At 39.4% G+C, this 25178-nt stretch overlaps 1 protein-coding gene across 5 annotated transcripts in view; it reads left to right on the top strand.

Annotated features, from left to right (window-relative positions):
• Positions 1-25178, top strand: part of PHKA1 (phosphorylase kinase regulatory subunit alpha 1) — a 185834-nt gene that overhangs the window by 152453 nt on the left and 8203 nt on the right. For 2 of the 5 annotated variants that reach the window (XM_043895553.1, XM_043895556.1), the window contains 5 exons: positions 755-833; positions 974-1103; positions 3665-3766; positions 4664-4779; positions 4908-4955. In XM_043895553.1, the coding sequence (XP_043751488.1) occupies positions 755-833; positions 974-1103; positions 3665-3766; positions 4664-4779; positions 4908-4955 (475 nt within the window). The remainder of the gene's footprint in view (positions 1-754; positions 834-973; positions 1104-3664; positions 3767-4663; positions 4780-4907; positions 4956-25178) is intronic. The other 3 variants (XM_043895555.1, XM_043895557.1, XM_043895554.1) reach the window with 2 other exon arrangements.

Below are 25178 nucleotides of genomic sequence, written 5' to 3' on the forward strand. Positions count from 1 at the left end.
TGACACCCATCATAGTAGATTAGGGCCCACCCAATGACCTCACTTTAGCTTACCTCTTTATAGAGTCACTTTATAGACCCCATCTCCAAACAAGGTTACACTCTGACGTCCTAGGAGTTAGGATTTCAACATAGCAACTTGGAACACAATTCAGTCCATAACACCTTACTCCTGCCAAGCAGAACCTTTTACTACAAATTAGATCAATTTTGTGACTACTGTGGGTAATCCAAAAGAAGATGACATCCCCCATGCGCCCAGAGTGCTTAGTATCAACAGGAGAGTCAGAAGTGTGGGAGGGAGTATGTGTGCATATATATATAAACTGACAAATCTATAAAAATCAGTATGAGACTATAAAGTATGATTGTAAAGCAATAAAATGACTTCCAAAAGGCACAGCTTAAATGTAGTTTGTTACTTTCCAGCCATAATACTTACTTATCAAATGTTAAGAATTAACCATGAAAAACTGGTCTGGATGGACATCATGGGGTGAGTTTTAAGTACAATTTTGAGGGAGAAAGGCAATCCAGGCTTAGAGAGGAGAGAGCAGAGCTCTCCTGAGTTCATACAGGCCAGAGTGCTTTGGGGAGGCAGTAAACTTTGAAGACTGAAAGAAACAGAATGATACCAGTAATGATGAGATGTTGAGACGCTGACTTGGACTTAGGAGGAGCTTTTTCATTTTCTCAATATATTTAGGTTTAAGTAGTTGCAGAATTTTGTCATTCTTCACTGTCTTCTTCCTTAGACCTCTGCCCTATGAAGTACTCACTCAACTGATAGATGAAGCCAGTGAAGGGGATATGAGCATTTCAATTCTTACACAGGTGAGCAGAATTATAAAGCCTAATCTGATGACTGATATTTAAAAGTTTGTTTTCAGTTGATCTGGCAATTTCTGAAGACCACAAAATAGGCCTTGTGAGATCTATGTTATAACTTTTGTCTGTATTCATTCCATGCACAGGAAATAATGGTATATCTAGCCATGTATATGCGAACTCAGCCTGGCCTTTTTGCTGAAATGTTTCGACTTCGAATTGGTCTGATCATACAAGTTATGGCAACAGAACTGGCCCACTCCCTTCGATGCTCAGGTATTCAATTAAGTAACTGAGGCAGAATTCACTTTTATTACAGGTCTATTAAGTTTTGAATCAGGAGAGAAAGGAAGCTAAAAAATTTCTGTCAGTAGCTCAGATGCTGCATATAGCAGTATTGTTCCCATGTTTGTCTCTATGCAAGTCAAGGGATTGCTATAACAAATTTATATATCAGTTTTCAATTTCAAAATTCCATCTTTTGGTGGCTCTGTACTCCAAATTACCTTCCTACTAACTCCTAGAATGATTCAGGGCATGTGAAAAGTGAAAGTCTTAGCTGCTCAGTCATGTCCAACTCTTGGCAACCCCATGGACTGTAGCTCACCAGGCTCCTCTGTCCATGGAATTCTCCAGGCAAGAATATTGGAGTAGGTTGACATTTCCTTCTCCGGGGGATCTTCCCAACCCAGTGATTGAACCTGGGTCTTCTGCATGCATCAAACTAAGTATGACAGACTGGGTTTGATTCTGATTCAGGCATGCCACCTCTGGCTGTCAGATTGAGTCACCACATCAGTTTGATTATAGTATCAGTATTCTGTCTAGTTACCATCAGGATCAAATTAAAGGAAGGCAATATTTCTGCTAATATTTATCTGACAAAACTTTTTGATATTAGCTAAAGGTATATTTGGCAAGGTGGTAGTTTTAGTTAGAAAAATAAATGGGGCCTTTGGAAGCTGTAGCACAGAATTATGGGGGGACCCCATGGCATGACTTTCATATTTGTTTGATTTCAACAAGAATGACAAAATAATAGAGAGAGGGATTGCATACAAAAATAAAATCATAGTTGCAAAACTCAATGTTAACCATTGTTTCAATTAAATGTCCCCCAAAGGCTTTTAATTGCACTGTTAGCAAGCAGCTAAATTTATTGGTTTGAATCCAACCTAAATCACATGATATAATGTATATTTAAATAATCCTTTAGAGAAATAAAGGTAATGATTATTCTGTACCTACCATATGCCAGACAGTACTTTTATACATTATCTCATTTAATCCTTACAACAACCCAATGGTGAAGGTATTTTTAATCTCACTTTTACTGAAAAAGAAACTGGAACTCAACAAGCTATTGGATGTAAGATAGGCTCAAGGATGTATTGTGCAACATGGAAACATAGCCTATAATTTTGTAATAACTATAAATGGAAAGTAACTTTTTAAATTGTATAAAATTTATATAAAACTAATGATCAGTTTTTTTAAAAAAATGAAACCCAGGTTAATTACTTGCCCAAAGTTGCATAACTAGTAAATAGCGAAATTTGAGTCCAAGTCTGCCTTATTGTAAATGATTTCCAGTTCAGCACATTATTATAGATTACATTGTAATTATTATAGATTACAATGTAATCTATTATTATAGATTACACTGGGCTTTTCCAGGTGGCGCTAGTGGTAAAGAACCTGCCTGCCAATGCAGGAGATATAAGAAACATGGGTTTGAACCCTGGGTCAGGAAGATCCCCTGAGGGAGGGCATGGCAACCTACTCCAATATTCTTGCCAGAGAATCCCATGGACAGAGGAACCTGGCAGGCTACAGTCCATAGGGTCGCAAAGAGTCAGTCTCATACACACACACACACATATATATTAAGGGATGTTTTATGAGTCTGATTATTCAATAATAAACCTCAAGAAGGGATAAAATCCCCAAACATTCTTCACTTTTTCTTAATTGCCCATTACAAATTTTTTTCTTGTGGATTCCCCAAGCCATGGCTATTCATTTCTTCTAGGATAAAGTCAAGGTCCCTGAGTCTGATATCCAAGACCCTCAATAGTCTGACCTCTGCCTCTTACTTCAACAGTGCTTCCCATTTTAACAGTTTTCATCCTTGGAGATTGATGTCTCCTCTGATTTCCAAAGCATTTGTTGTCTGTACCTTTCATATGACACTTAGTATAGCCATGTCATGTTTTATCGTTGTTTATCTTGTTCACATGTCTGGTCTTTCCCGCACATTGCTAGTTGGTCAGCCTCTCAAGGCAAGTACTATGTCATACCTGTTTGTACTAACATTGCTTAAAATCATGACCTAGATGTAGTAAACTTATAATAGGTGTCTGATGTTGATGAACAAGTTCAAGTTATCTTCTCAATATTCTTCATAATTTCAAGGATTCATATCTATTCTCTTTTTAAATCCACATATTTCCAGACTGAGAAGTTTTGATTATTTTAGCCTATCTTCATATACACATCCATTACTTTCTCCAACTGGTTTCCAGTTTGATTTTTCTTATCTTTCATTCTTCCCACTTTCAAATAAAGATTCTACTGAGTGTACCCTACTGATGTGGAAGAGGACTGAAGAAGTCAAGAACCTGGCTAATCCATAAACTGGATAATCTGTCCTTAAATTATTAAGAATGTATTGCAGTATGCATGCCTAGGCAATATGGTGCTGGAAATGTATTTCATAATTCTGTTCTTCCAATCAAGTGACTCAGGAATTCTAAGCAAGAAAAGAAACAGAAAAAGTGGGGTGGGAATGGCAAGCCAATTAGAAATACCTCTGTCCTAACATTTCTGCTGACTAGCTGAGGAAGCCACAGATGGCCTGATGAATCTCAGTCCTTCAGCCATGAAGAACCTCCTGCATCACATACTCAGTGGCAAGGAGTTTGGAGTGGAACGAAGTGGTAAGGTTGAATAACTGCATTTCTATTTCACAGTGCTTATTTTAGATGTTTCATTGATTTTAAAATGCTGTTCTTTTATCAGAGAAACTTTTCCTCCAAATAAACATAACCCCTATATATGGAACAGTTTAAACCAAAGCTCTCTTTTGGAACAAGATTTGGAAACCACTGTGTGTCTTTTTTCCCCCTTAAATTAAGTAGATTACTATCATATTTTGTTTTGGACTGTCTTATATATTCCTTTACATTATCTTAAGTCTCTACTTTAGCACAAATAGCAATCTATATCATCTAAAACTCTCTTGTATCCCAATTGACAATAATTAAGTAGCATTTATGGTGATGTGTATGTGTGTGTAGCTGCTATAATACATCAGATGTATCCTTTCACCTATAAATTCAAATACATTTGGGGTCTATCACAAATAAACTTTATACCTGCACTTGGTGGTTTGGCAGTGGTATTTGATATCAAGTACCTAAAACATCAGAGCAAATGAGAAGAGTCATCTCCCATGCTTAACTTTCAAAGTTAGAATAAATAAATATATAATATCAGATGGATGAATACCTTAGAGTGGTAAGAGAAAGTTATAAAGCAGTATTCCTCAAGCCTTACTGTTTATAAGAATGAACAGTATCTTGGGTTATCTTGCTAAACTGCAGACTTTGATTCAATAGGTCTACAGTTGGGCCTAAAATTCTAGCAAGCTTCTAGGTGATGGTGATGCTGCAGGTCTGTGGACCACACTTTGAATAGAAACGTTATAGCTGTTAAATTTTTCATTATTATTAACATAAAAGGAGGTCATACATCTGAGTCTTTTAAAAGTGGTGGAGAAAAAGTTTGAACCTGATTATCCTCCCTCTTTCTCTTTAATTTGTCATGCTATATAGTTCGCCCCACTGATTCAAATATCAGCCCTGCTATTTCAATCCGTGAGGTTGGTGCTGTTGGAGCAACCAAAACAGAACGAACTGGGATCATGCAGTTAAAAAGTGAGATAAAGCAGGTAAGATACTACTTGGGAAATGAATTGGGATATTTTCATGTTTAAGAACATTATTTTGGAATGAGACTTTGTAAGATCATGTATTTTCGTTCGTATCCTAAGTTTAATTTGAGCCATTTATTTTTCAGGTGGACTTTCGTAGACTGTCTATCTCAACTGAAAGTCAGGTGAAACAAGTAGGGATCCTTTAACATAAATTAACCTGCCTTTAGCTCTACAAAACATGCATGAGCTCTTGACTTTTTTAAAATAAGATAAGCTACACAGTAGCTTGTTTGATTCTCCTTTCTAGCAATCAAGCTTTCATTTTTCAGGACCATACTCTTTTGCTAATTTTAAGATGAAAGTAATTTGTGTCTGATAGCAAGAAATTAAAACCTTGAATTCCTCCTGTTAAGGTTAAATGTAATTTTTGAATTAATTAATTAATTAACATGTAATTTTAGACTTAGATTTCTTACTTTTAAGAACCAGACTAGGTGAGGGCTTTTTAAAAATCTATTTTCAGTTATCATCCAGAAATTAGATTTTTGTCATTGTCATGATAGAGCTATATGAAACACATTGTGGACGCATAGAGGAAAAAACATATAAATCAATCTGGGTGTTGGTGAGAGTCACCAAATATCAGACTGTAGCCTCTTACTCATTTTTTTCCCTGGAGATGAGAATAGATGAATTATTGTGTTATACAAAAAAATAACACAAACTTCCATAGTTTCTTTTAAAACTTTAGAAAATCATGTGATTTCAAAGTCTTTTAAAGAAAAGCTTAAAACTACCCCTCCTGCCTTCAAAATAGACTTACACTAGCTTATGATACTGGAGCACATCCAAAAAGGAGAGGCAAAATGGAAATTTTGCTTGTTTATATGTTTGTTTGTTTGTTTGCTTGCTTGCTTTAGGAGTCAGAAACTACTTAGGAAAATAAAGACTAAATGCTTGAAGTTTAATTTGAAGTAAACTTAATTTAGGTATACTTATCAGATACCCTTTCATGTTTATATTATGCAAGTGGAAGAACAGAATGGAATAAGAAAGGGTCTCATGACAGAAAAGTGTTTACAGGGTTTTTTTCTAGACAATTTGGATAATCTGAACATTTTCCTATCTGAAAGGTTAAAGAACTACATTTCATACTGAGTTAAACTGATGTTCTTGGTAAACAGTCCTTGTTTTGGTTGAGAGTGATTGGCTAAATACTTCATAGTTGTTTATAGTCACACAGTATTACTTACAAGTTCATTATATATTTAGAACTCGAAGTTCATGTTCCCAGCTAGATTAATAGGATATTAAGGACTTCACCTACCCACAAAACTATATCATTTAATTCATTTTTATACATTCACTACCTATAGGACTTCAAGAAAACCAAAATCGTTAGGACTGTAATTTAGAAGACTGAGAGCTTTGAATTTTCATTACCTTATTTCTAAGTACTGATTTCCACTCTCACCTGCCTATCTGGTATTTTGTACTGTTCTAAGCCTTTGTCTCTGCTCAACAATGTCCTCTTTTCTGATTATGGAAAAAATACATTTAAAGGTAGTTTTATTTATTTAACCCTTTACCATGACTTCCTGAGTTAGGCTATTTTATCTACTTTTTTAATGATAGCATGCTGGTTGGTTACTTGAATAGTCTGTAATTTTACTCTACTAAAAACTTAAAAACACATAATGGTTACCTTGCTTTTTCCCTTTTAAAAATTTATTTTCTCAACTTTTTTCATAGCCCAGTGGTGGCCATCCCCTGGGTAAGGATTTGATGTCACCATCTTTTCTTGTGATTGCTGATACTTGTGTTATACACCATTCATAAATGCTTTGAATATGCTGTTATATAAAGCATGACATATACAGATTGACTGAAAAGAAAAGCGAAATGAGTCAAAAAGTTAAATTTTTACTTATAAATCAACTTCATATATGTATACTTATAAATTGACTTCATGTACTTATATTTATAAATCAACTTCATGTAGGGTGAAATCTTTCCATTTCTTTTCCAAAAAGGCAGGGGAGAGGGTTCAACTCCAACCTCTTTTCCATTTCAGAAAACAAAATTCAATTTAATAAGTACTTGTTAAAATCTGTTTAGTCACTTATTCTTGCAACTAATATAGTTAAAATTGTGTGCCCGCTATGTGCCAGGCACTGTACCAGAAAACATTGATATCCACTGGGAACTTGTTAGAGATGTAAAATATTGGTTCCTATCCTAGGCCTACTAAATCAGAAAGGCTGGGGTGAGGCCTGGCAGTCTGTGTTTTAATCAGTTTTCTGGGTGATTCAGATGCACTTTTAAGTTTGAAAACCACCAGGTTACTTATTCTTCTGATTGTTAATTTATTTGTAAGTATTAACTGAGTACCAATTTTGTGCCAGGTACTGGAAACATTAATGTTGAAAGTGTTAGTTGCTCAGTCATGTCTGACCCTTTGTGGCCCCATGGCCTGTAGCCTTCCAGGCTCCTCTCTCCATGAAATTCTCCAGGCAAGAATACTGGAGTGAGTTGCCATTCCCTTCTCCAGGAGATCTTCCTGACCCAGGGATTGAACCCAGCTCTCTTTCATTGCAGGCAGATTCTTTACCACCTGAGCCAACAGGGAAGCACAAAACAGATGTAGTCCTTGCCCTCGTGAAGCTTACAGTTTAGGAAAACTGACCTCTGATTTAGTTTTCTTGGCTTAAATCAATGATCTTTAATGGCCTATGATTTCAATTCTTAGACTGAAGAGATTAAGGCCAGATAGCAACCAAATAAAAATGGGAAACTATTGGAAACAATATTAGTATTTCTCTTGACCTCAATTAGTATAGTCCATCCTAAAGGAAATCAGTCCTGAATATTCATTCATTGGAAGGACTGATGCTGAAGCCGAAACTCCAATACTTTGGCCACCTGATGCGAAGAACTGACTCATTTGAAAAGACCCTGATACTAGGAAAGATTGAAGGCAGGAGGAGAAGGGGATGACAGAGGATGAGTTGGTTGGATGGCATCACAGACTCAATGGACATGAGTTTGAGTAAACTCTGGGAGTTGGCAATGGACAGGGAAGCCTGGCGTGCTGCAGTCCATGGGGTTGTAGAGAGTCGGACACAACTGAGCAACTGAACTAAACTGAACTGAACTGAATTAGTATAGTATGACTTGGCCAACTTTGTCACATCCACATTAATAAAGGAAGACAGAGGCATAGAGGAGAAATTAATCTAAAATCTCAGAACTATTGATATTTGGTTTTGGAAACTAGTCTGAATAACCTTTATTGTTTGACTCCACTTAACAGCCTAGGATCTTGATGGTAGAGATGAGGACACTGAAGATAAATCAAATGGAGTTCATCTTCTTGGTACATCACTGTGCCAATTGAAATGCCTTAGGATGCTTTTCTCTTTTACATAGCAATGGTGATATGGGCGTTTGACCCAAAATAATGTGTAAGAAGCTCTGTTCTCAGGAAATATTTACATTATATTCTTTTCATTTTATATTTATTTCTGAATCTAAGCTGGCAAAGAGCCACTTTCCCCAATGTATTTTATCCTTTACTTATATAAGTTTTTCAAAGTTCATTATGTTGTAGCATGTATCAATATTTCATTCCTTTATATTGCTAAACAATACTTTACCATATTGATATGTGGCACATTTTGGTTATCCATTCACCAGGTGACAAGCATCTGGGTTATTTCTGCTTTTTTACTGTTAATGAATAATGCTGCTACGAACCTTCATGTACAAGTTTTTATTTGGGCATATTTTTTTTTCTCTTGGATATACATCTAGAAGAGGAAGTGCTGGGTCATTTGGTAACTGTGTTTAGCATTATGAGGAATTGCCACATTGTTTTCCAAAGGAGACTGTACCATTTTACATTCCCACCAGCAATGTCTGAAGGTTCCAGTTTCTTCATATCCTTACCAATCCTTGGTTGTTGTTCAGTCGCTCAGTTGTATCCAACTGTTTGCAACCCTGTGGACAGCAGCACGCCAGGCTTCCCTACCCATCACCAAGGCCCAGAACTTGCTCAAACTCATGTCCATCGAGTCAGTGATGCCATCCACCTGTCTCATCCTCTGTCATCCCCTTTTCTTCCTGCCTTCATTCTTTCCCAGCATCAGGGTCTTTTCCTTACTGTTGACCATCTTTTTGATTCTAACCATTTTAGTGGGTATGAAGTGGTATCTCACTGTAGTTTTGATTTCACGTTTCCCTAATGGCTGATATTAATCATCATAATTATTAATTATCATTAATCATGTGCCGATTGACTGTCTACCTTCTTTTGGAGAAATGTCCATTCAGATCCTTTGCCCATTTGTTAATTGGGTTGTCTTTTTATTGTTGAGTTGTAAAGATTCTTTTTATATTCTAGATATGTGGGTGTACTAAGTCACTACAGTTGTTTCCAACTCTTTGCAATCCTATGGACTGTAGCCTGCCAGGCTCCTCTGTCCAATGGGATTCTCCAGGCAAGAATACTGGAGTGGGTTGCCATTTCCTCCTCCAGCAGACCTTCCCAACCCAGGGATTGAACCCACATCTCTTATGTCTCCTGCATTGACAGGCGGTTTCTTTACCACTAGCACCACCTGGATATAGGTCCCTAAAGGTTCTTTATGTATTCTGGATACAAACCCCTTTTTAGATATGTGATTGGCAAATGGTTTCTCCCATTCTATGGATTGTCTTTTCACTTTTTTTTTTCCTCTGAAGAATATCAACCACTGGATTTACTTTCTTGATAGTGTCATTTGAAGTTTTTAGTTTTGGTTAAGCCCAGCTTATCTAATTTTACTTTTAGTTTCCTATCTAACAAGGCTTTGCCTAGCCCAAAGTCACAAAGATTTATTCCTATTTTTTAAATAGTTTTATAGCTTTAGCTTTTACAGTTAGGTCTATGATTATGTTTATGGGCGCCCAAAAGACCACCCCCCACCCGATTCAGTGATTCACTAAGAGGACTCACATGACTATGTATATAGTCATACTAAAAGTTGTGATTACAGCAAAAGGATACAAAGCAATATCAGCAAAAGGAAAAGGTGCATTAGACAAAGTTCAGGGGAAATAGGCACCAGTTTCCACAGTGCTCTCTCAGTGGAGTCACACAGGCAGGATGCAATTCCCAGTTCAATGAGTTGTGACAACATGTATGAAATATTGCCAACCAGGGAAGCTCACTTAAGACTCAGCACCCAGGGCTTCTTGTTGAAGGCTGGTCACATACACAGCCTCTGTCTGGCATGTACCAAAACTCTAGACTCCGAGAGAGAAAGTAAGTGTTCAATATAAGCCCTAGTGTTTTCACAAACAGTTTAGGCACAATAAGCCACTGTTACTGAATTCTGAGAATGATGGGAACCCTCCCAAAATCCAGCTTTCCAAATACCAACCAAAGGTCAATCTTGTCATCAGGCCTTCCAAGAATAGCACTTCTGGCCTGCTGTGTTAACTCTTTTCTGCATAGTAACCCATTTGGACTTATTTTTTGTGTATGGAGTGAAGTAGGGGGTTCAACTTCTCTCTTTTGAATGTGACTATCCAGTTGTTTCAGCACTATTTTTGAAAAGACTATCTTTCCTACATTTACTTTTCTTGACACCCTGGTTAAAAATTGGCAAAAGTGTAATGGTTTATTTCTGAACTCCCAATTCTACCTCACTGATATACCTACCTAACCTATGCATGTATTACAGTCTTTTTTTTTTTCCAGAGAAGGAAGAATTTGCAGCAAGTAACGAGAACACTTGCTTTCCCAAAGCAGTGTCTCCCAACACATTTTTTATAATTATAGCTTTGTAATAAATTTTGAAATTAGGAATTGTGAGTTCTCCAACTTTGATCTTCTTTTTTAAGATTGTGTTAGCTATAATGGGTCTCTTGAATTTCCACATGAATGTTAGGATAGGCTTATCAATTTTTGCAAAGAACTCTGTAGGATTTTGATAAAGATTGTGTTCAGCCTGTAGATCAGTTTTGAGAGTATTGAAATTTTAACAGTATTAGGCCTTTTAACAGTATTACGCCTTCTGATCCATTAAAATAGGATTTCTATTTATTTAGGTCTATAATTTCTTTCAACATCTTTTATAGTTTTCAGAGTGTAGATTTTACAGTTCTTTTGTTAAATTTATTCCTAAGTATTTTATTATTTTAATGCTGTTTTAAATGGAATTATTTTCTTAATTTCATTTTCAGATTGTTGGTTGCTACTGTTTAGAAATGCAATTGATTTTTGTGTATTGATCTTATATCAAGCAGACTTAATGAAATCATTTATTAGATTTAATTGATTTTTAGTGAATTCCCTATATACAAGGCCATGTCATCTGCAAATGACTTTGCACTCTCAATGACTTCTATTTTCTTTCTTGCTCAATAGCTCTGGTTAGAGCCTCCAGTATGATGTTGAATAGAAGTAGCAAGATTAAACATCTTTATCTTCTTCTGATCTTAGGAGGGAAAACATTCAGTTATCAACCATTCATTATAATGTCAGCAATGGGTTTTTTGTAGATGCCCTTTATGAGATTTAGGAAGAACCCGTTTGTTTCCAGTTTGTTGAATGTTTTTATCATGAAGGGGAGGGTTGTTTTTCAATCACTAAGTCATGCCCGACTCCTTGCAACCCCATAACTATAGAATGCCAGGCTCCTCTAGTCTCCACTATCACCTGGAGTTTGCTAAAATTCATCTGTATTGTGTTGGCAATGTCATCTAACCATCTCATCCTTAGTCGTCAACTTCTCCTCCCGCCTTCAATCTTTCCCAGCATCAGGGTCTTTTTCAATGAGTCAGCTCTTTGCATCAGGTGGCCAAAGTATTGGAGCTTCAGCATAAGCAACAGTCCTTCCAATAAGTATTCAGAGTTGATTTTCTTTAGAATTGACTGGTTTGATCTTCTTGGAGGCCAAGGAACTCTCAAGAGTCTTCTCCAGCATCACAATTCAAAAGCATCAATTCCTTGGCACTCAGCCTTCTTTATGGGTCTAACTCTCACATCCATACATGACTACAGGAAAAACCATAGCTTTGGATATATGGACCTTTGTGGTCAAAGTGATGTCTCTGCCTTTTAATAACACTGTCTAGGTTGGTCATAGCTTTCCTTCCAAGAAACAAGCATCTTTTAATTTCATGGCTACAGTCACCATCCACAATGATTTTGGAGCCCAAGAAAATAAAATCTGTCACTGCTTCCACTTTTTCCCCTTCTATTTGACATGAAGAGATGGGACCAGATGCCATGAGCTTAGTTTTTTTTAATGTTTAGTTTCAAGCCAGCTTTTTCACTCTCCTGTTTCACCCCCATCAAGAGGCTCTTTTAGTTCCTCTTCACTTACTGCCATTAGACTGATAGCTGCAAATCTGAGGTTGTTGATATTTTTAGCAGCAATCTTGATTCCAGCTTGTGATTCATCCACGCCTTCATTTCACATGATGCACTCTGCATATAAGCTAAATAAACATGGTGACAACATACAGTCTTGTCACACTCCTTTTTCAATTTTGAACCAGTCAGTCGTTCTGTGTCTGGTTCTAGCTATTGCTTCTTAAACCACCTACAGGTTTATCAGAAGACAGGTAAGGTGGTCTGGTACTCCTATCTCTTTAAGAATTTTCCATAGTTTGTTGTGATCCACACAGTCACAGGAGTGTTAGAATTTATTAAATGCTTTTCTGTATCTATTACGATGATGTGGGTTTTATGTTTTATTCTACTGCTTTGATGTTGCTATTATTGTTCAGTCACTCAGTCATCTCTGATTCTTTTTTTTTTTCTTTTTTCTTTTTCATTTATTTTTATTAGTTGGAGGCTAATTACAATATTGTAGTGGTTTTTGCCATACATTGACATGAATCAGCCATGGATTTACATGTGTTCCCTATCCTGTTCCCCCCTCCCACCTCCCTCCCCATCCCATCCCTCTGGGTCTTCCCAGTGCACCAGCCCCGAGCACTTGTCTCATGCATCCAACCTGAGCTGGCAATCTGTTTCACACTTGATAATATACATGTTTCAATGCTATTCTCTCAGATCATCCCACCCTCGCCTTCTCCCACAGAGTCCAAAAGTCTGTTCTGTACATCTGTTTCACTTTTTCTGTCCTGCATATAGGGTTATCGTTACCATCTTTTTAAATTCCATATATATGCATTAGTATACTGTATTGGTGTTTATCTTTCTGGCTTACTTCACTCTGTATAATGGGCTCCAGTTTCATCCATCTCATTAGAACTGATTCAGATGTATTCTTTTTTAATGGCTGAGTAATATTCCATTGTGTATATGTACTACAGCTTTCTTATCCATTCATCTGCTGATGGACATCTAGGTTGCTTCCATGTCCTGGCTATTATAAACAGTGCTGCAATGAACATTGGGGTACACATGTCTCTTTCAGATCTGGTTTCCTCAGTGTGTATGCCCAGGAGTGGGATTGCTGGTCATATGGCAGTTCTATTTCCAGTTTTTTTAAGGAATCTCCACACTGTTATCCATAGTGGCTGTAGTTTGCATTCCCACCAACAGTGTAAGAGGGTTCCCTTTTCTCCACACCCTCTCCAGCATTTATTGCTTGTAGACTTTTGGGTAGCAGCCATTCTGACTAGCATGTAGTGGTACCTCATTGTGGTTTTGATTTGCATTTCTCTGATAATGAGTGATGTTGAGCATCTTTTCATGTGTTTGTTAGCCATCTGTATGTCTTCTTTGGAGAAATGTCTGTTTAGTTCTTTGGCCCATTTTTTGATTGGGTCATTTATTTTTCTGGAATTGAGCTTCAGGAGTTGCTTGTATATTTTTGAGATTAATCCTTTGTCTGTTTCTTCATTTGCTATTATTTTCTCCCATTCTGAAGGCTGTCTTTTCACTTTGCTTATAGTTTCCCTTGTTGTGCAAAAGCTTTTAAGTTTAATTAGGTCCTATTTGTTTATTTTTGCTTTTATTTCCAATATTCTGGGAGGTGTGTCATAGACCGCATGTACTGCAGCACACCAGGCTTCCCTGACCTTCACCATCTCCCAGAGTTTGATCAAACTAATATCCTTTGAGTTAGTGATGCCATCCAACCATCTCATCCTTTGTTGTCCCCTGCTTCTCCTGCCTTCAATCTTCCCAGCATCAGGGTCTTTTCTATGAGTCAGCCTTCCTATGATGTGGCCAAAGAGATTCAGCTTCAGCATCAGTCCTTCCAATGAATATTCAGGGTCGATTTCATTTAGGATTGACTGGTTTGATCTCCTTGCAGAGCAAGGGACTCTCAAGAGTCTTCTTCAACATCACAGTTCAAAAGCATCAATTCTTCAGCACTCAACTTTCTTTGTGGTCCAACTCTCACATCCATACATGACTACTGGAAAAACCAATGTACTGTATGTACCTTTGTCAGCAAAGTAATGTCTCTACATTTTAATATGCTGTCTAGGTTTGTCATAGCTTTTCATCCAAGAAGCAAGTATCTTTAATTTCATGGCTGCAGTCACCATCTGCAGTGATTTTGGAGCCTAAGAAAATAAAGTCAGTCACTGTTTCCATTCTTTCCCCATCTATTTGTCATAAAGTGATGGGACCAGATGCCATGATCTTGTCATCTGCAAACAGTGAGAGTTTTGATTCTTCTTTTCCAATCTGGATTCCTTTTATTTCTTTTTCTTCTGTGATTGCTGTGGCTAGGACTTCTAAAACTACGTTGAATAGTAGTGGTGAGAGTAGGCACCCTTGTCTTGTTCCTGATTTTAGAGGAAATGCTTTCAATTTTTCACCATTGAGGATAATGTTTCCTGTGGGTTTATCATATATGGCTTTTATTATGTTGAGGTATGTTCCTTCTATGCCTGCTTTCTGGAGAGTTTTTATCATAAATGGGTGTTCAATTTTGTCAAAGGTTTTCTCTGCATCTATTGAGATAATCATATGGTTTTTATCTTTCAATTTGTTAATGTGTATCACATTGACTGATTTGCAAATATTGAAGAATCCTTGCATCCCTGGGATAAAGCCCACTTGATCACGATGTATGTTCTTTTTAATATGTTGTTGGATTCTATTTGCTAGAATTTTATTGAGGATTTTTGCATCTATGTTCATCAGTGATATTGGCCTGTGGTTTTCTTTTTTGGTGTCGTCTTTGTCTGGTTTTGGTATTAGGGTGATGGTGGCCTCATAGAATGAGTTTGGGAGTTTAACTCCCTCTGCAATTTTCTGGAAGAGTTTGAGTAGGATAGGTGTTAGCTCTTCTCTAAATTTTTGGTAGAATTCACCTGTGAAGCCAGCTTGTCCTGGGCTTTTGTTTCTTGGAAGATTTTTGATTACAGTTTCAATTTCCATGCTTGTGATGATTCTGTTAAAATTTCTATTTCTTCCAGGTTCAGTTTTGGAAGGTTATACTTTTCTAAGAATTCCTCTGTTTCTTCCAAGTCATCCATTTCATTGGCATATAGTTGCTCAAAGTAGTCTCTTATGATATTTTGTACTTCTGTGTTGTCTGTTGTAATTTCTCCATTTCCATTTCTAATTTTATTCATTTGATTCTTCTCCCTTTTTTTCTTGATGAGTCAGGCTAATGGTTTGTCTATTTTATTTATCTTCTCAAAGAACCAGTTTTTAGTTTTGTTGATCTTTGCTGTAGTCCCCTTCATTTCTTTTTCATTCATTTCTGCTCTGATTTCTATGATTTTTTTCCTTCTACTAACTTTGCGGTTTTTCTGGTTTTTTTTTTTTCTATTTGCTTTAGGTGTAAACTTAGGTTGTTTATTTGATGTTTCACTTGTTTCTTGAGGTAAGCTTGTATTGGTATGAACCTCCCTCTTAGCACTGCTTTTACTGAATCCCATAGGTTTGGGATTGTTGTGTTTTCATTTTCATTTGTTTTATACATATTTTGATTTCCCTTTTGATTTCTTCCATGATCTGTTGGTTATTCAGAAGCATGTTGTTTATCCTCCATATGTGTGTGTGTTTTTATAGTTTCTTTCCTATAGTTAATATCTAATCTTACCACATTGTGATCAGAAAAGATGCTTGAAATAATTTCAGTTTTTTAAAATTTGTCAAGACTATATTTGTGGCCCAGGATGTGATCTATCCTGGAGAATGTTCCATTTGCACTTGAGAAAAAGGTGAAATCCATTTTGGGGGGGGGCGGTGAAGTGCTCTCTCTATATATATGTATCAATTAGATCTAAATGGTCCATTGTATCATTTAAAGCCTATGTTTCCTTGCTAGTTTTCTGTTTGGTTGATCTAACCATAGGAGTGAATGGGATAAAAAAATTCCCCACTATTATTGTGTTACTGTCAATTTCCCCTATCATACTTGTTAGCCTTTGCCTTGGGTGCTCTTATTGGGTGCATATATATTTATAAGTGTTATATTTTCTTCTTGAGTTGATCCCTTGATCATATGTAGTGTCCTTTTTTGTCTCTTATCATCGTCTTTATTTCAAAGTCTATTTTATCTGATAGGAGTATTGCTAGTCCTGCTTTCTTTTGGTCTCCATTTGCATGAAATATCTTTTTCCAGCCCCTCACTTTCAGTGTATGTGTCCCTAGGTTTGAGGTGGGGCTCTTGTAGACAGCATATATAGGGGTCTTGTTTTTGTAACCGTTTGGCCAGTCTTTGTCTTTTGGTTGGAGCATTTAACCCATTTACATTTAAGGTAATTATTGATAAATATGATCCCATCCCCATTTACTTTGTTGTTTGGGTTAATTTTTGTAAACCTTTTCTGTGTTTCTTGTCTAGAGAAGATCCTTTAGCATTTATTGAAGAGCTGGTTTGGTGGTGCTGAATTCTCTCAGCTTTTGCTTGTCTGTAAAGCTTTTGATTTCTCCTTAGTATCTGAATGAGATCTTTCTGGGTAGAGCAATTTTGGGTGTAGGTTTTTCTTTTTCATTACTTTAAATGTGTCCTGCCATTCCCTTCTGGTCTGAAGAGTTTCTACTGAAAGATTAGCTGTTATCCTTATGGGGATCCCCTTGTGTGTTATTTGTTGCTTTTCCCTTGCTGCTTTTAATATTTGGTCTTTGTGTTTAATTTTTATTATTTTGATTAATATGTGTCTTGAGGTGTTTCACCTTGGGTTGATCCTGTTTGGATTCTCTAGGTTTCTTGGACTTGGGTGGCTATTTCCTTCCCCATTTTAGGGAAGTTTTCAACTATTATCTCCTCAAGTATTCTCTCAGGCCCTTTCTTTTTGTTTTCTTTTTCTGGGACACCTATGATTTGAACACTGGGGCCTTTAACATTGTCCCAGAGGTCTCTGGGGTTATCCTCATTTCTTTTAATTATTTTTTTGTTTTTCCTCTCTGCTTCATTTATTTCCACCACTCTATCTTCCACCTCACTTATCCTCTCTTCTGCCTCAGTTATTCTACTGTTGGTTCCCTCCAAAGTGTTTCTAATTGCAGTTGTTGCACTGTTCTTTATTGATTGGTTCTTCTTTATTTCTTCTAGGTCCTTGTTAAACATTTCTTGCATCTTCTCAGTACTTGTCTCTAGTCTGTTTATCTGTAATTACATTTTGTTTTCAAGATTTTGGATCATCTTTACTATCATTATTCTGAATTATTTTTCAGGTAGACTCCCTATCTCCTCCTCTTTTGTTTGGATTGGTAGGTTTTTATCATATTTGTTCACCTGCTGAGTATTTCTCTGCCTTTTCATTTTGTTTACTTTGCTGTGTTTGGAGTGCCCTTTCTGCAAGCTGGAAGACTGTGGTTCCTCTTAACTGTGGAGTCTGCTCCCTGTGGTGGGTTGGAGGCAGGGTGGACCATTGATTTGTCAAGATTTCCTGGGTGGGGGAACTTCTGTTTGTGTTCTGGTGGGTGGAGCTGGATCTCTTCTCTTTGGAGTGCAGTGAAGTGTCCAGTAGTGAGTTTTGTGGTATCTACGGGTTTGGTATGGCTTTGGGCAGCCCGTCTTTTAATGTTCAGGATTCTGTTCCCATTTTGCTGGAGAATTAACGTGCTGTGTGTTGCACTGGAACTTGTTGGCTCTTGTGTGGAGCTTGGTTTCAGTGTATATATGGAGACTTTGGAGTGGGCTCTTGTCTATCAAAGTTCCATGGAGTCAGGAGTTTTCTGATGCTCTAAAGTTCTGAAGTTGAGCCTCCTGCCTCTGGATTTTGGTCCTCTTCTTGCAGTAGCCTCAAGACTTCTCCATCCATGCAGCACAGAAGATAAAACCCTTTGGCTAATGGTGAAACAACTCTCCAGAGCCATGAATACCGAGATAGATTCACAGAGTTATATAGGGAAGATAAGAGGGAGAAGGGAGATAGAGGTGACCTGGGGGAGAAAAGGGAGAGTCAAAAAGGGAGAGAGAAATCAAGCCAGTAATCAAATCTCTAAGTGAAAATGGATAGTGAAAATTAGATTCTTAAAGGTAGAAAATTGATAACAAATATCAAAAAGCAAAGATTAAAAACCTAGAATGGAAGTTAGACTCTCAAAAATACAATATAAAAAATACAAAAAAATCATGAAAATTTAAAAAATATATGGAGTTTTTTTTAAATAGGGGTTTTTTTAGAAAGGTAATAGTAGGTATAAAAATGAAAGTTAAAGTAGTAATAAATAACTATTATTTTAAAAAATTAAGAAGTGATAATAGTAAAAATATATCTAGGAATAGCTCTGGAGCTATTGTGGGCAGTGTGGAGTCAGTTCAGTGTCAGAGAGTTGCTTGTTTTGATTTATACTTGTTCTCATGGTCTATCAGTTCAGTTCAGTTCAGTCACTCAGTCATGTCCAACTCTTTGCGACCCTGTGAATCGCAGCAGGCCAGGCCTCCCTGTCCATCACCAGCTCCCAAAGTTTACTCACACTCATGCCCATCGAGTCGGTGATGCCATCCAGCCATCTCATCCTCTGTTGTTCCCTTCTCCTCCTGCCCCCAATCCCTCCCATCATCAGGGTCTTTTCCAACGAGTCAACTCTTCGCATGAGGTGGCCAAAGTACTGGAGTTTCAGCTTCAGCATCAGTCCTTCCAATGAACAGCCAGGACTGATCTCCTTCAGGATGGAATGGTTGGATCTCCTTGCAGTCCAAGGGACTCTCAAGAGTCTTCTCCAACACCACAGCTCAAAAGCATCAATTCTTCAGCGCTCAGCTTTCTTTATAGTTGCCCCTCAAATACACCATCTCAGCATTAACTACAGGGTTTTAATCTGTTGCACCTGTCACTTCCAGGGTGGCTTCCCCCTTCTTTGTTTATTTTGACTTCCTCTGTTTGCAAGTCTCTACAGTGTCTAATTTCTGCCCTGACACAAGGTGGTAAAGGTGGCCACTTATTTAGGCTCACTTGTCCAGTTGTGCTGTGGGGAGAGACAGATACTTCAAACAAATACTGCTGGCATGTGTGTGGGGTGCATGCAGTGGATGGACCACACTGGGTTTGTCACAGCCCAAGGTGGCATGTACTTCCACACTGCTTAGGCTCCAGGATGCTCTGCAAGGGTGCTGTCCCAAGTGAGTCCTGCATTTCTTGCACTTCCCACATCTAAGCCACTCAGGTTCTTGGGTGCTCCGCATGGGCACAGACCCAGATAGGCTGTGCATTTTGTGCCCTTCCCAGGACCAAGCTGCTCAGGCGACTGGGTGCTTGTTAAGCGCACTGTCCCAGGTGGGCTGTGCATCTTATGCACCTCCCTGGTCCTGACCACTCAGTTTCCTGGGTGCGTCAAAGGGTACAATCTCAAATGTGTCGTGTGTCTCCTCTGGGAAGCTGATCTCAGCTTCTCTGTGACACTCCTGGTGGATGTGAACCACCCACGATCCCAGGAAGACATGGCTAGCAACTGGCAACCTGCTCATAGTTTGGTGAAAGACGTAGTCTCTGGGGCCAAGATTGTAGCAACCCCTTGCCTTACAGCTCTGGCTGTCCCACTGCTTCTCTGCCTCAGGGGAGGGAGGGCCCTAAATGGCATCCGACTTGCTCTCCTTTGGTATTCGCTAGGGTACAATCCTTTGTTCTCTCTTTTTTTTTTTTTGTTCTCAACAAAGGTGACTCCTTTGTTGAGCATGCCAGGGGTAACCGTGGGGAGTAAGAGCCTTTCACAGGAAAGGTCCATTTTTTTTTTTAATTTTTTTGTCTCTCTGGTGATCCAACAGTTTGGGTTACTATCTCACATTACCCCATTCAGATGGTCCTCAGGCATTCAAGCCCAGTCCTTACCCTAAGGACCAATGATGCAGCCCATGCCTACCTGCCCAGCCCCCACTTGCTGCTGGCAGACACAAGTGTCTGAGCCACTTCTCTGCAAGTAGTTGCAGTTAGGCATATATTCTGTGTGTGTCTGTCTGTCTGTGTGTCTGTGTGTCTCTGTGTGTGTGTGTTTTGGTAATGTTGACCTCTGAGATTCCAAAGGTCCCCACTGTCACAACTGTAAGAGGGTTTCCTATTGTGCGGAAACTTCTCTTCCTTCAACACTTGCTCCCCAGGATGGATCTCTGACCCTAAATCCTTTCTCTCTGTTTTTGTCTTTAATATTTTGTCCTACCTCCTTTTGACCATCCCCAAGAAAAAGAAATGCAAAAAGGCAAAATAGTTGTCTGAGGAGGCCTTACAAATAGCTGAGAAAACAAGAGAAGCTGAAGGCAAAGGATAAAAGTAAAGATATACCCATTTGAATGCAGAGTTCCAAAGAATAGCAAGGAGAGATAAGAAAGCCTTCCTAAGTGATCAATGCAAAGAAATAGAGGAAAACAATAGAATGGGAAAGATTAGATCTCTTCTTCAAGAAAATTAGAGATACCAAGGGAACATTTCATGCAAAGATGGGCACAATAAAGGACAAAAATGATATGAACTTAACAGAAGCAGAAGATATTAAGAACAGGTGGCAATAATACACAGAAGAGCTATACAAAAAACGATCTTCATGACTCAGATGACTATGATGCTGTAATCACTCACTTAGAGCCAGACATCCTGAAATGCAAAGTCAAGTGGGCCTTAGGAAGCAGCACTACAAACAAAGCTAGTGGAGGTGATGGAATTACAGTTGAGCTATTTCAAATCCTGAAAGATGATGCTGTGAAAGTGCTGCACTCAATATGCCAGCAAATTTGGAAATCTCAGCAGTGGCCACAGGACTGGAAAAGGTCAGTTTTTATTCCAATCCCAAAGAAAGGCAATGCCAAAGAATTTTCAAACTACTGCACAATTGCGCTCATCTCACACACTAGCAAAGTAATGCTCAAAATTGTCCAAGCCAAGCTTCAACAGTTCATGAACTGTGAACTGTCAGATGTTCAAGCTGGATTTAGAAAAGGCAGAGGAACCAGAGATCAAATTGCCAACATCCTTTGGATCATAGAAAAAGCAAGATAATTCCAGAAAAACATCTGCTTCTGCTTCATTGACTACACTAAAGCCTTTGACTGTGTGGATCACAACAAACTGTGGAAAATTCTGAAAGAGATGGGAATACCAGACCACCTTACCTGCCTCCTGAGAAATCTGTATGCAGCTCAAGAAGCAACACTTAGAACCGGACATGGAACAACAAACTGGTTCCAAATTGGGAAAGGAGTACATCAAGGCTTTATATTGTCACACTGCTTATTTAACTCATGTGCAGAGTACATCATGTGAAATGCTGGGCTGGATGAAGCATAAGCTGGAATCAAGATTGCTGGGAGAAATATCAATAACCTCAGATATGCAGATGACACTACCCTTATGGCAAAAAATGAAGAAGAACTAAAGAGCCTCTTGATGAAAGTGAAAGAATAGAGTGAAAAAGTTGGCTTAAAACTCAACATTCAGAAAACTAAGATCATGGCATCTGGTCCCATCACTTCTTGGGAAATAGATGGGGAAACAATGGAAACAGTGAGAGACTTTATTTTGGGGGGGGGCTCCAAAATCACTGCAGATGATGACTGCAACCATGAAATTAAAAGACACTTGCTCCTTGGAAGAAAAGCTATGACCAACCTAGGCAGCATATTAAAAAGCAAAGACATTGCTTTGCCAACAGAGGTCTGTCTAGTCAAAGCTATGGTTTTTCCAGTAGTCATATATGGATGTGAGAGTTGGACTATTAAGACAGCTGAGTGCCGAGGAATTGATGCTTTTGAACTGTGGTGTTGGAGAAGACTCTTGAGAGTCCCTTGGATTGCAAGGAGATCAAACCAGTCAATCCTAAAGGAAATCAGTCCTGAATAGTCACTGGAAGGACTGATGCTGAAGCTGAAGCTCCAATACTTTGACCACCTGATGCAAAGAACTGACTCACTGGAAAAGATCCTGATGCTGGGAAAGATTGAAGGCAGGAGGAGAAGGGAATGACAGAGGATGAGATAGTTGGATGGCATCACTGACTCCTTGGACATGAGTTTGAGCAAGCTCTGGGAGTTGGTGATGGACAGAGAAGCCTGGCATGCTGCAGTCCATGGGATCGCAATGATTGAGTGACTGAACTGAACTGAGCCTTCTTTTGAAGAGATTGGGCTGCCTTGCTGGGTTCCTGGTGTCCTCTGCCAGCATTCAGAAGTTGTTTTGTGGAAGTTGCTCACTGTTCAAATGATCTTTTGATGAATTTGTGGGGGAGAAAGTGGTCTCCCTATCCTGTTCCTCTGCTATCTTGGGACCCCTTCTCTCTAATTTTCTTGTAGAGATCTCTAGTCTTTCCTATTCTATTGTTTTCCTCTATTTCTTTGCATTGATCACTTAGGAAGGCTTTCTTGTCTCTCCTTGTTCTTCTTTGGAACTCTGCATTCAGATAGGTATATCTTTCCTTTTCTCCTTTCACTTCTTTTGTTTTCTCAACTATCTGTTAGGCCTCCTCAGACAACCGTTTTGCCCTTTTGCATTTCTTCTTTTGGGGGAAAGTTCTGATCACCGCCTCCTGTACAATGTTACAAACCACTGTCCATAGTTCTTGAGGCACTTTGTCTATCAGATCTAATCCCTTGAATCTATTTGTCACTTCTACTGTATAATCATAAGGGATTTTATTTAGGTCATAGCTGAATGGCCTAGTGGTTTTCCCTACTTTCTTCAATTTAAGTCTGAATTTTGCAATATGGAGTTCATGATCTGAGCCACAGTCAGCTCCCAGTCTTGTTTTTGCTGACTGTATAGAGCTCTCCGTCTTTGACTGCAAAGAATATAATCAATCTGATTTTGGTATTGACCATCTGGTGATGTCCATGTGTAGAGAGCTATCTCTTGTTTTGTTGCAAGTGGGTGTTTGATATGACCAGTACATTTTCTTGGCAAAATTCTGTTAGCCTTTCCCCTGCTTCATTTTTACTCAATGCCAAATTTGCCTGTTACTCCAGGTATCTCTTGACTTCATACTTTTGCGTTCCAGTCCCCTATAATGAAAAGGACATCTTTTTTGGGTGTTAGTTCTAAAAGGTCTTGTAGGTCTTCATAGAACCATTCAACTTCAGCTTCTTCAGCATTACTGGTTGGGGCATAGGCTTGGATTACCGTGATATTGAATGGTTTGCCTTTGAAACGAACAGAGATCATTCTGTCGTTTTTGAGATTGCACCCAAGTACTGCATTTCGGACTCTCTTGTTGACCATGATGGCTACTCCATTTCTTCTAAGGGATTCCTGCCCACAGTAGTAGATATAATGGTCATCTGAGTTAAATTCACCCCTTCCAGTCCATTTCAGTTCGCTGATTCCTAGAATGTCGACATTCACTCTTGCCATCTCCTGTTTGACCACTTCCAATTTGCCTTGATTCATGGACCTAACATTCCAGGTTCCTATGCAATATTGCTCTTTACAGCATCAGACCTTGCTTCTATCACCAGTCCCATCCACAACTGGGTGTTGTTTTTGCTTGGCTCCATCCCTTCATTCTTTCTGGAGTTATTTCTCCACTGATCTCCAGTAGCATATTGGGCACCTACCGACCTGGGGAGTTCCTCTTTCAGTATCCTATCATTTTGCCTTTTCATACTGTTCATGGTGTTCTCAAGGCAAGAATACTGAAGTGGTTTGCCATTCCCTTCTCCAGTGAACCACATTGTGTTCAGATCTCTCCACCATGACCCAACCGTCTTGGGTGGCCCCACACGGCATGGCTTAGTTTCATTGAGTTAGACAAGACTATGGTCCATGTGATCAGATTGGCTAGTTTTCTGTGATTGTGGTTTTAGTGTTTCTGCCCTCTGATGCCCTCTTGCAACACCTACCGTCTTACTTGGGTTTCTCTTACCTTGGACATGGGGTATCTCTTTATGGCTGCTCCAGCAAAGCACAGCCACTGCTCCTTACCTTAGATGAGGAATATCTCCTCACGGCCACCCCTCCTGACCTTGAACATGTAGTAGCTCCTCTCGGCCCTTCTGCGCCCCCGCAGCCACCGCTCCTTGGACGTGGGGTTGCTCCTCTTGGCTGCCGCCCCTGACCTCAGGGGTGGGGTAGATAGTCTTGGCTGCCCCGCCTGACCTCAGACGTGGGGTAGCTCCTCTCGGCCGCCACCCCTGACCTCAGACGTGGGGTAGCTCCTCTGGGCCGTTCCTGCCCCATCGCAGCCTGGCGCTCTCAGTCGCCACCCCTGACCTTGGGCGAGGGGTAGCTCCTCACGGCCAAGCTTCTGTGCGGTCCGTTGCAGCCAGAGCACTTCGATCAGTTTGGTTAGCTTTCTGTAATTGTGGTTTCCATTCTGTATGTCCTCTGATAGATAAGGATAAGAGGGTTGTGGAAGCTTCCTGATGGGAGGAATCTGGGCCTTGCTTTGATGGGCGGGCCATGCTTAGTAAATCTTAATCTAGTTTTCTGTTGATGGGCAGGGCTCTGTTCCCTCCTTGTAGTTTGGCTTACCTATGGTAAGGGTAATGGCAATAATGGTAAACTCCTTCAAAGGAGCTTATGCCAAGACTGTTGTATTCAGCGCCCCTGACCCCACGGCAGTCACTGTCAACTCATGCCTCCTCTGGAGACTCCTGGACACTCACAGCAAGCCTGGCTCAGTTTCTTGTGGGGTCATTGCTCCTTTCTCCTGGGTCCTGGTGCACACAAGGTTTTGTGTGTGCCCTCCAAGGGTGTTTTTCCCCAGTCCTGTGGAAGTTCTGTAATGATATACCACTGGCCTTCAAAGTCAAATTCCTTGTGCGTTCTCAGTCCCTTTGCCAGATCCCCAGGTTGGGAAATCTGCAGTGGGCCCTAGAATTTCGCAACAGTGCGATACCTTCTTTGTTACAATTGTTCTCCAGTTTGTGGGTTGTCTGCTCGGTGGCTCTATGTGGGGTTCACACCCTGCGCCTCCCAGGTCTTCTGCAGCCAGAGCCCCTGTCCCCCTGGCAGGCCACTGCTGGTCTGTGCCTCTACAGGAGACACCTAAACACTCAGAGGCAGGTCTGGCTCAGTCTCTGTGGGGTACCTGGGTCCTGGTGCACACAAGGTTT

Source organism: Cervus elaphus, chromosome X (assembly GCF_910594005.1).
Source record: "Cervus elaphus chromosome X, mCerEla1.1, whole genome shotgun sequence".
Taxonomy (NCBI): Eukaryota; Metazoa; Chordata; class Mammalia; order Artiodactyla; family Cervidae; genus Cervus; species Cervus elaphus.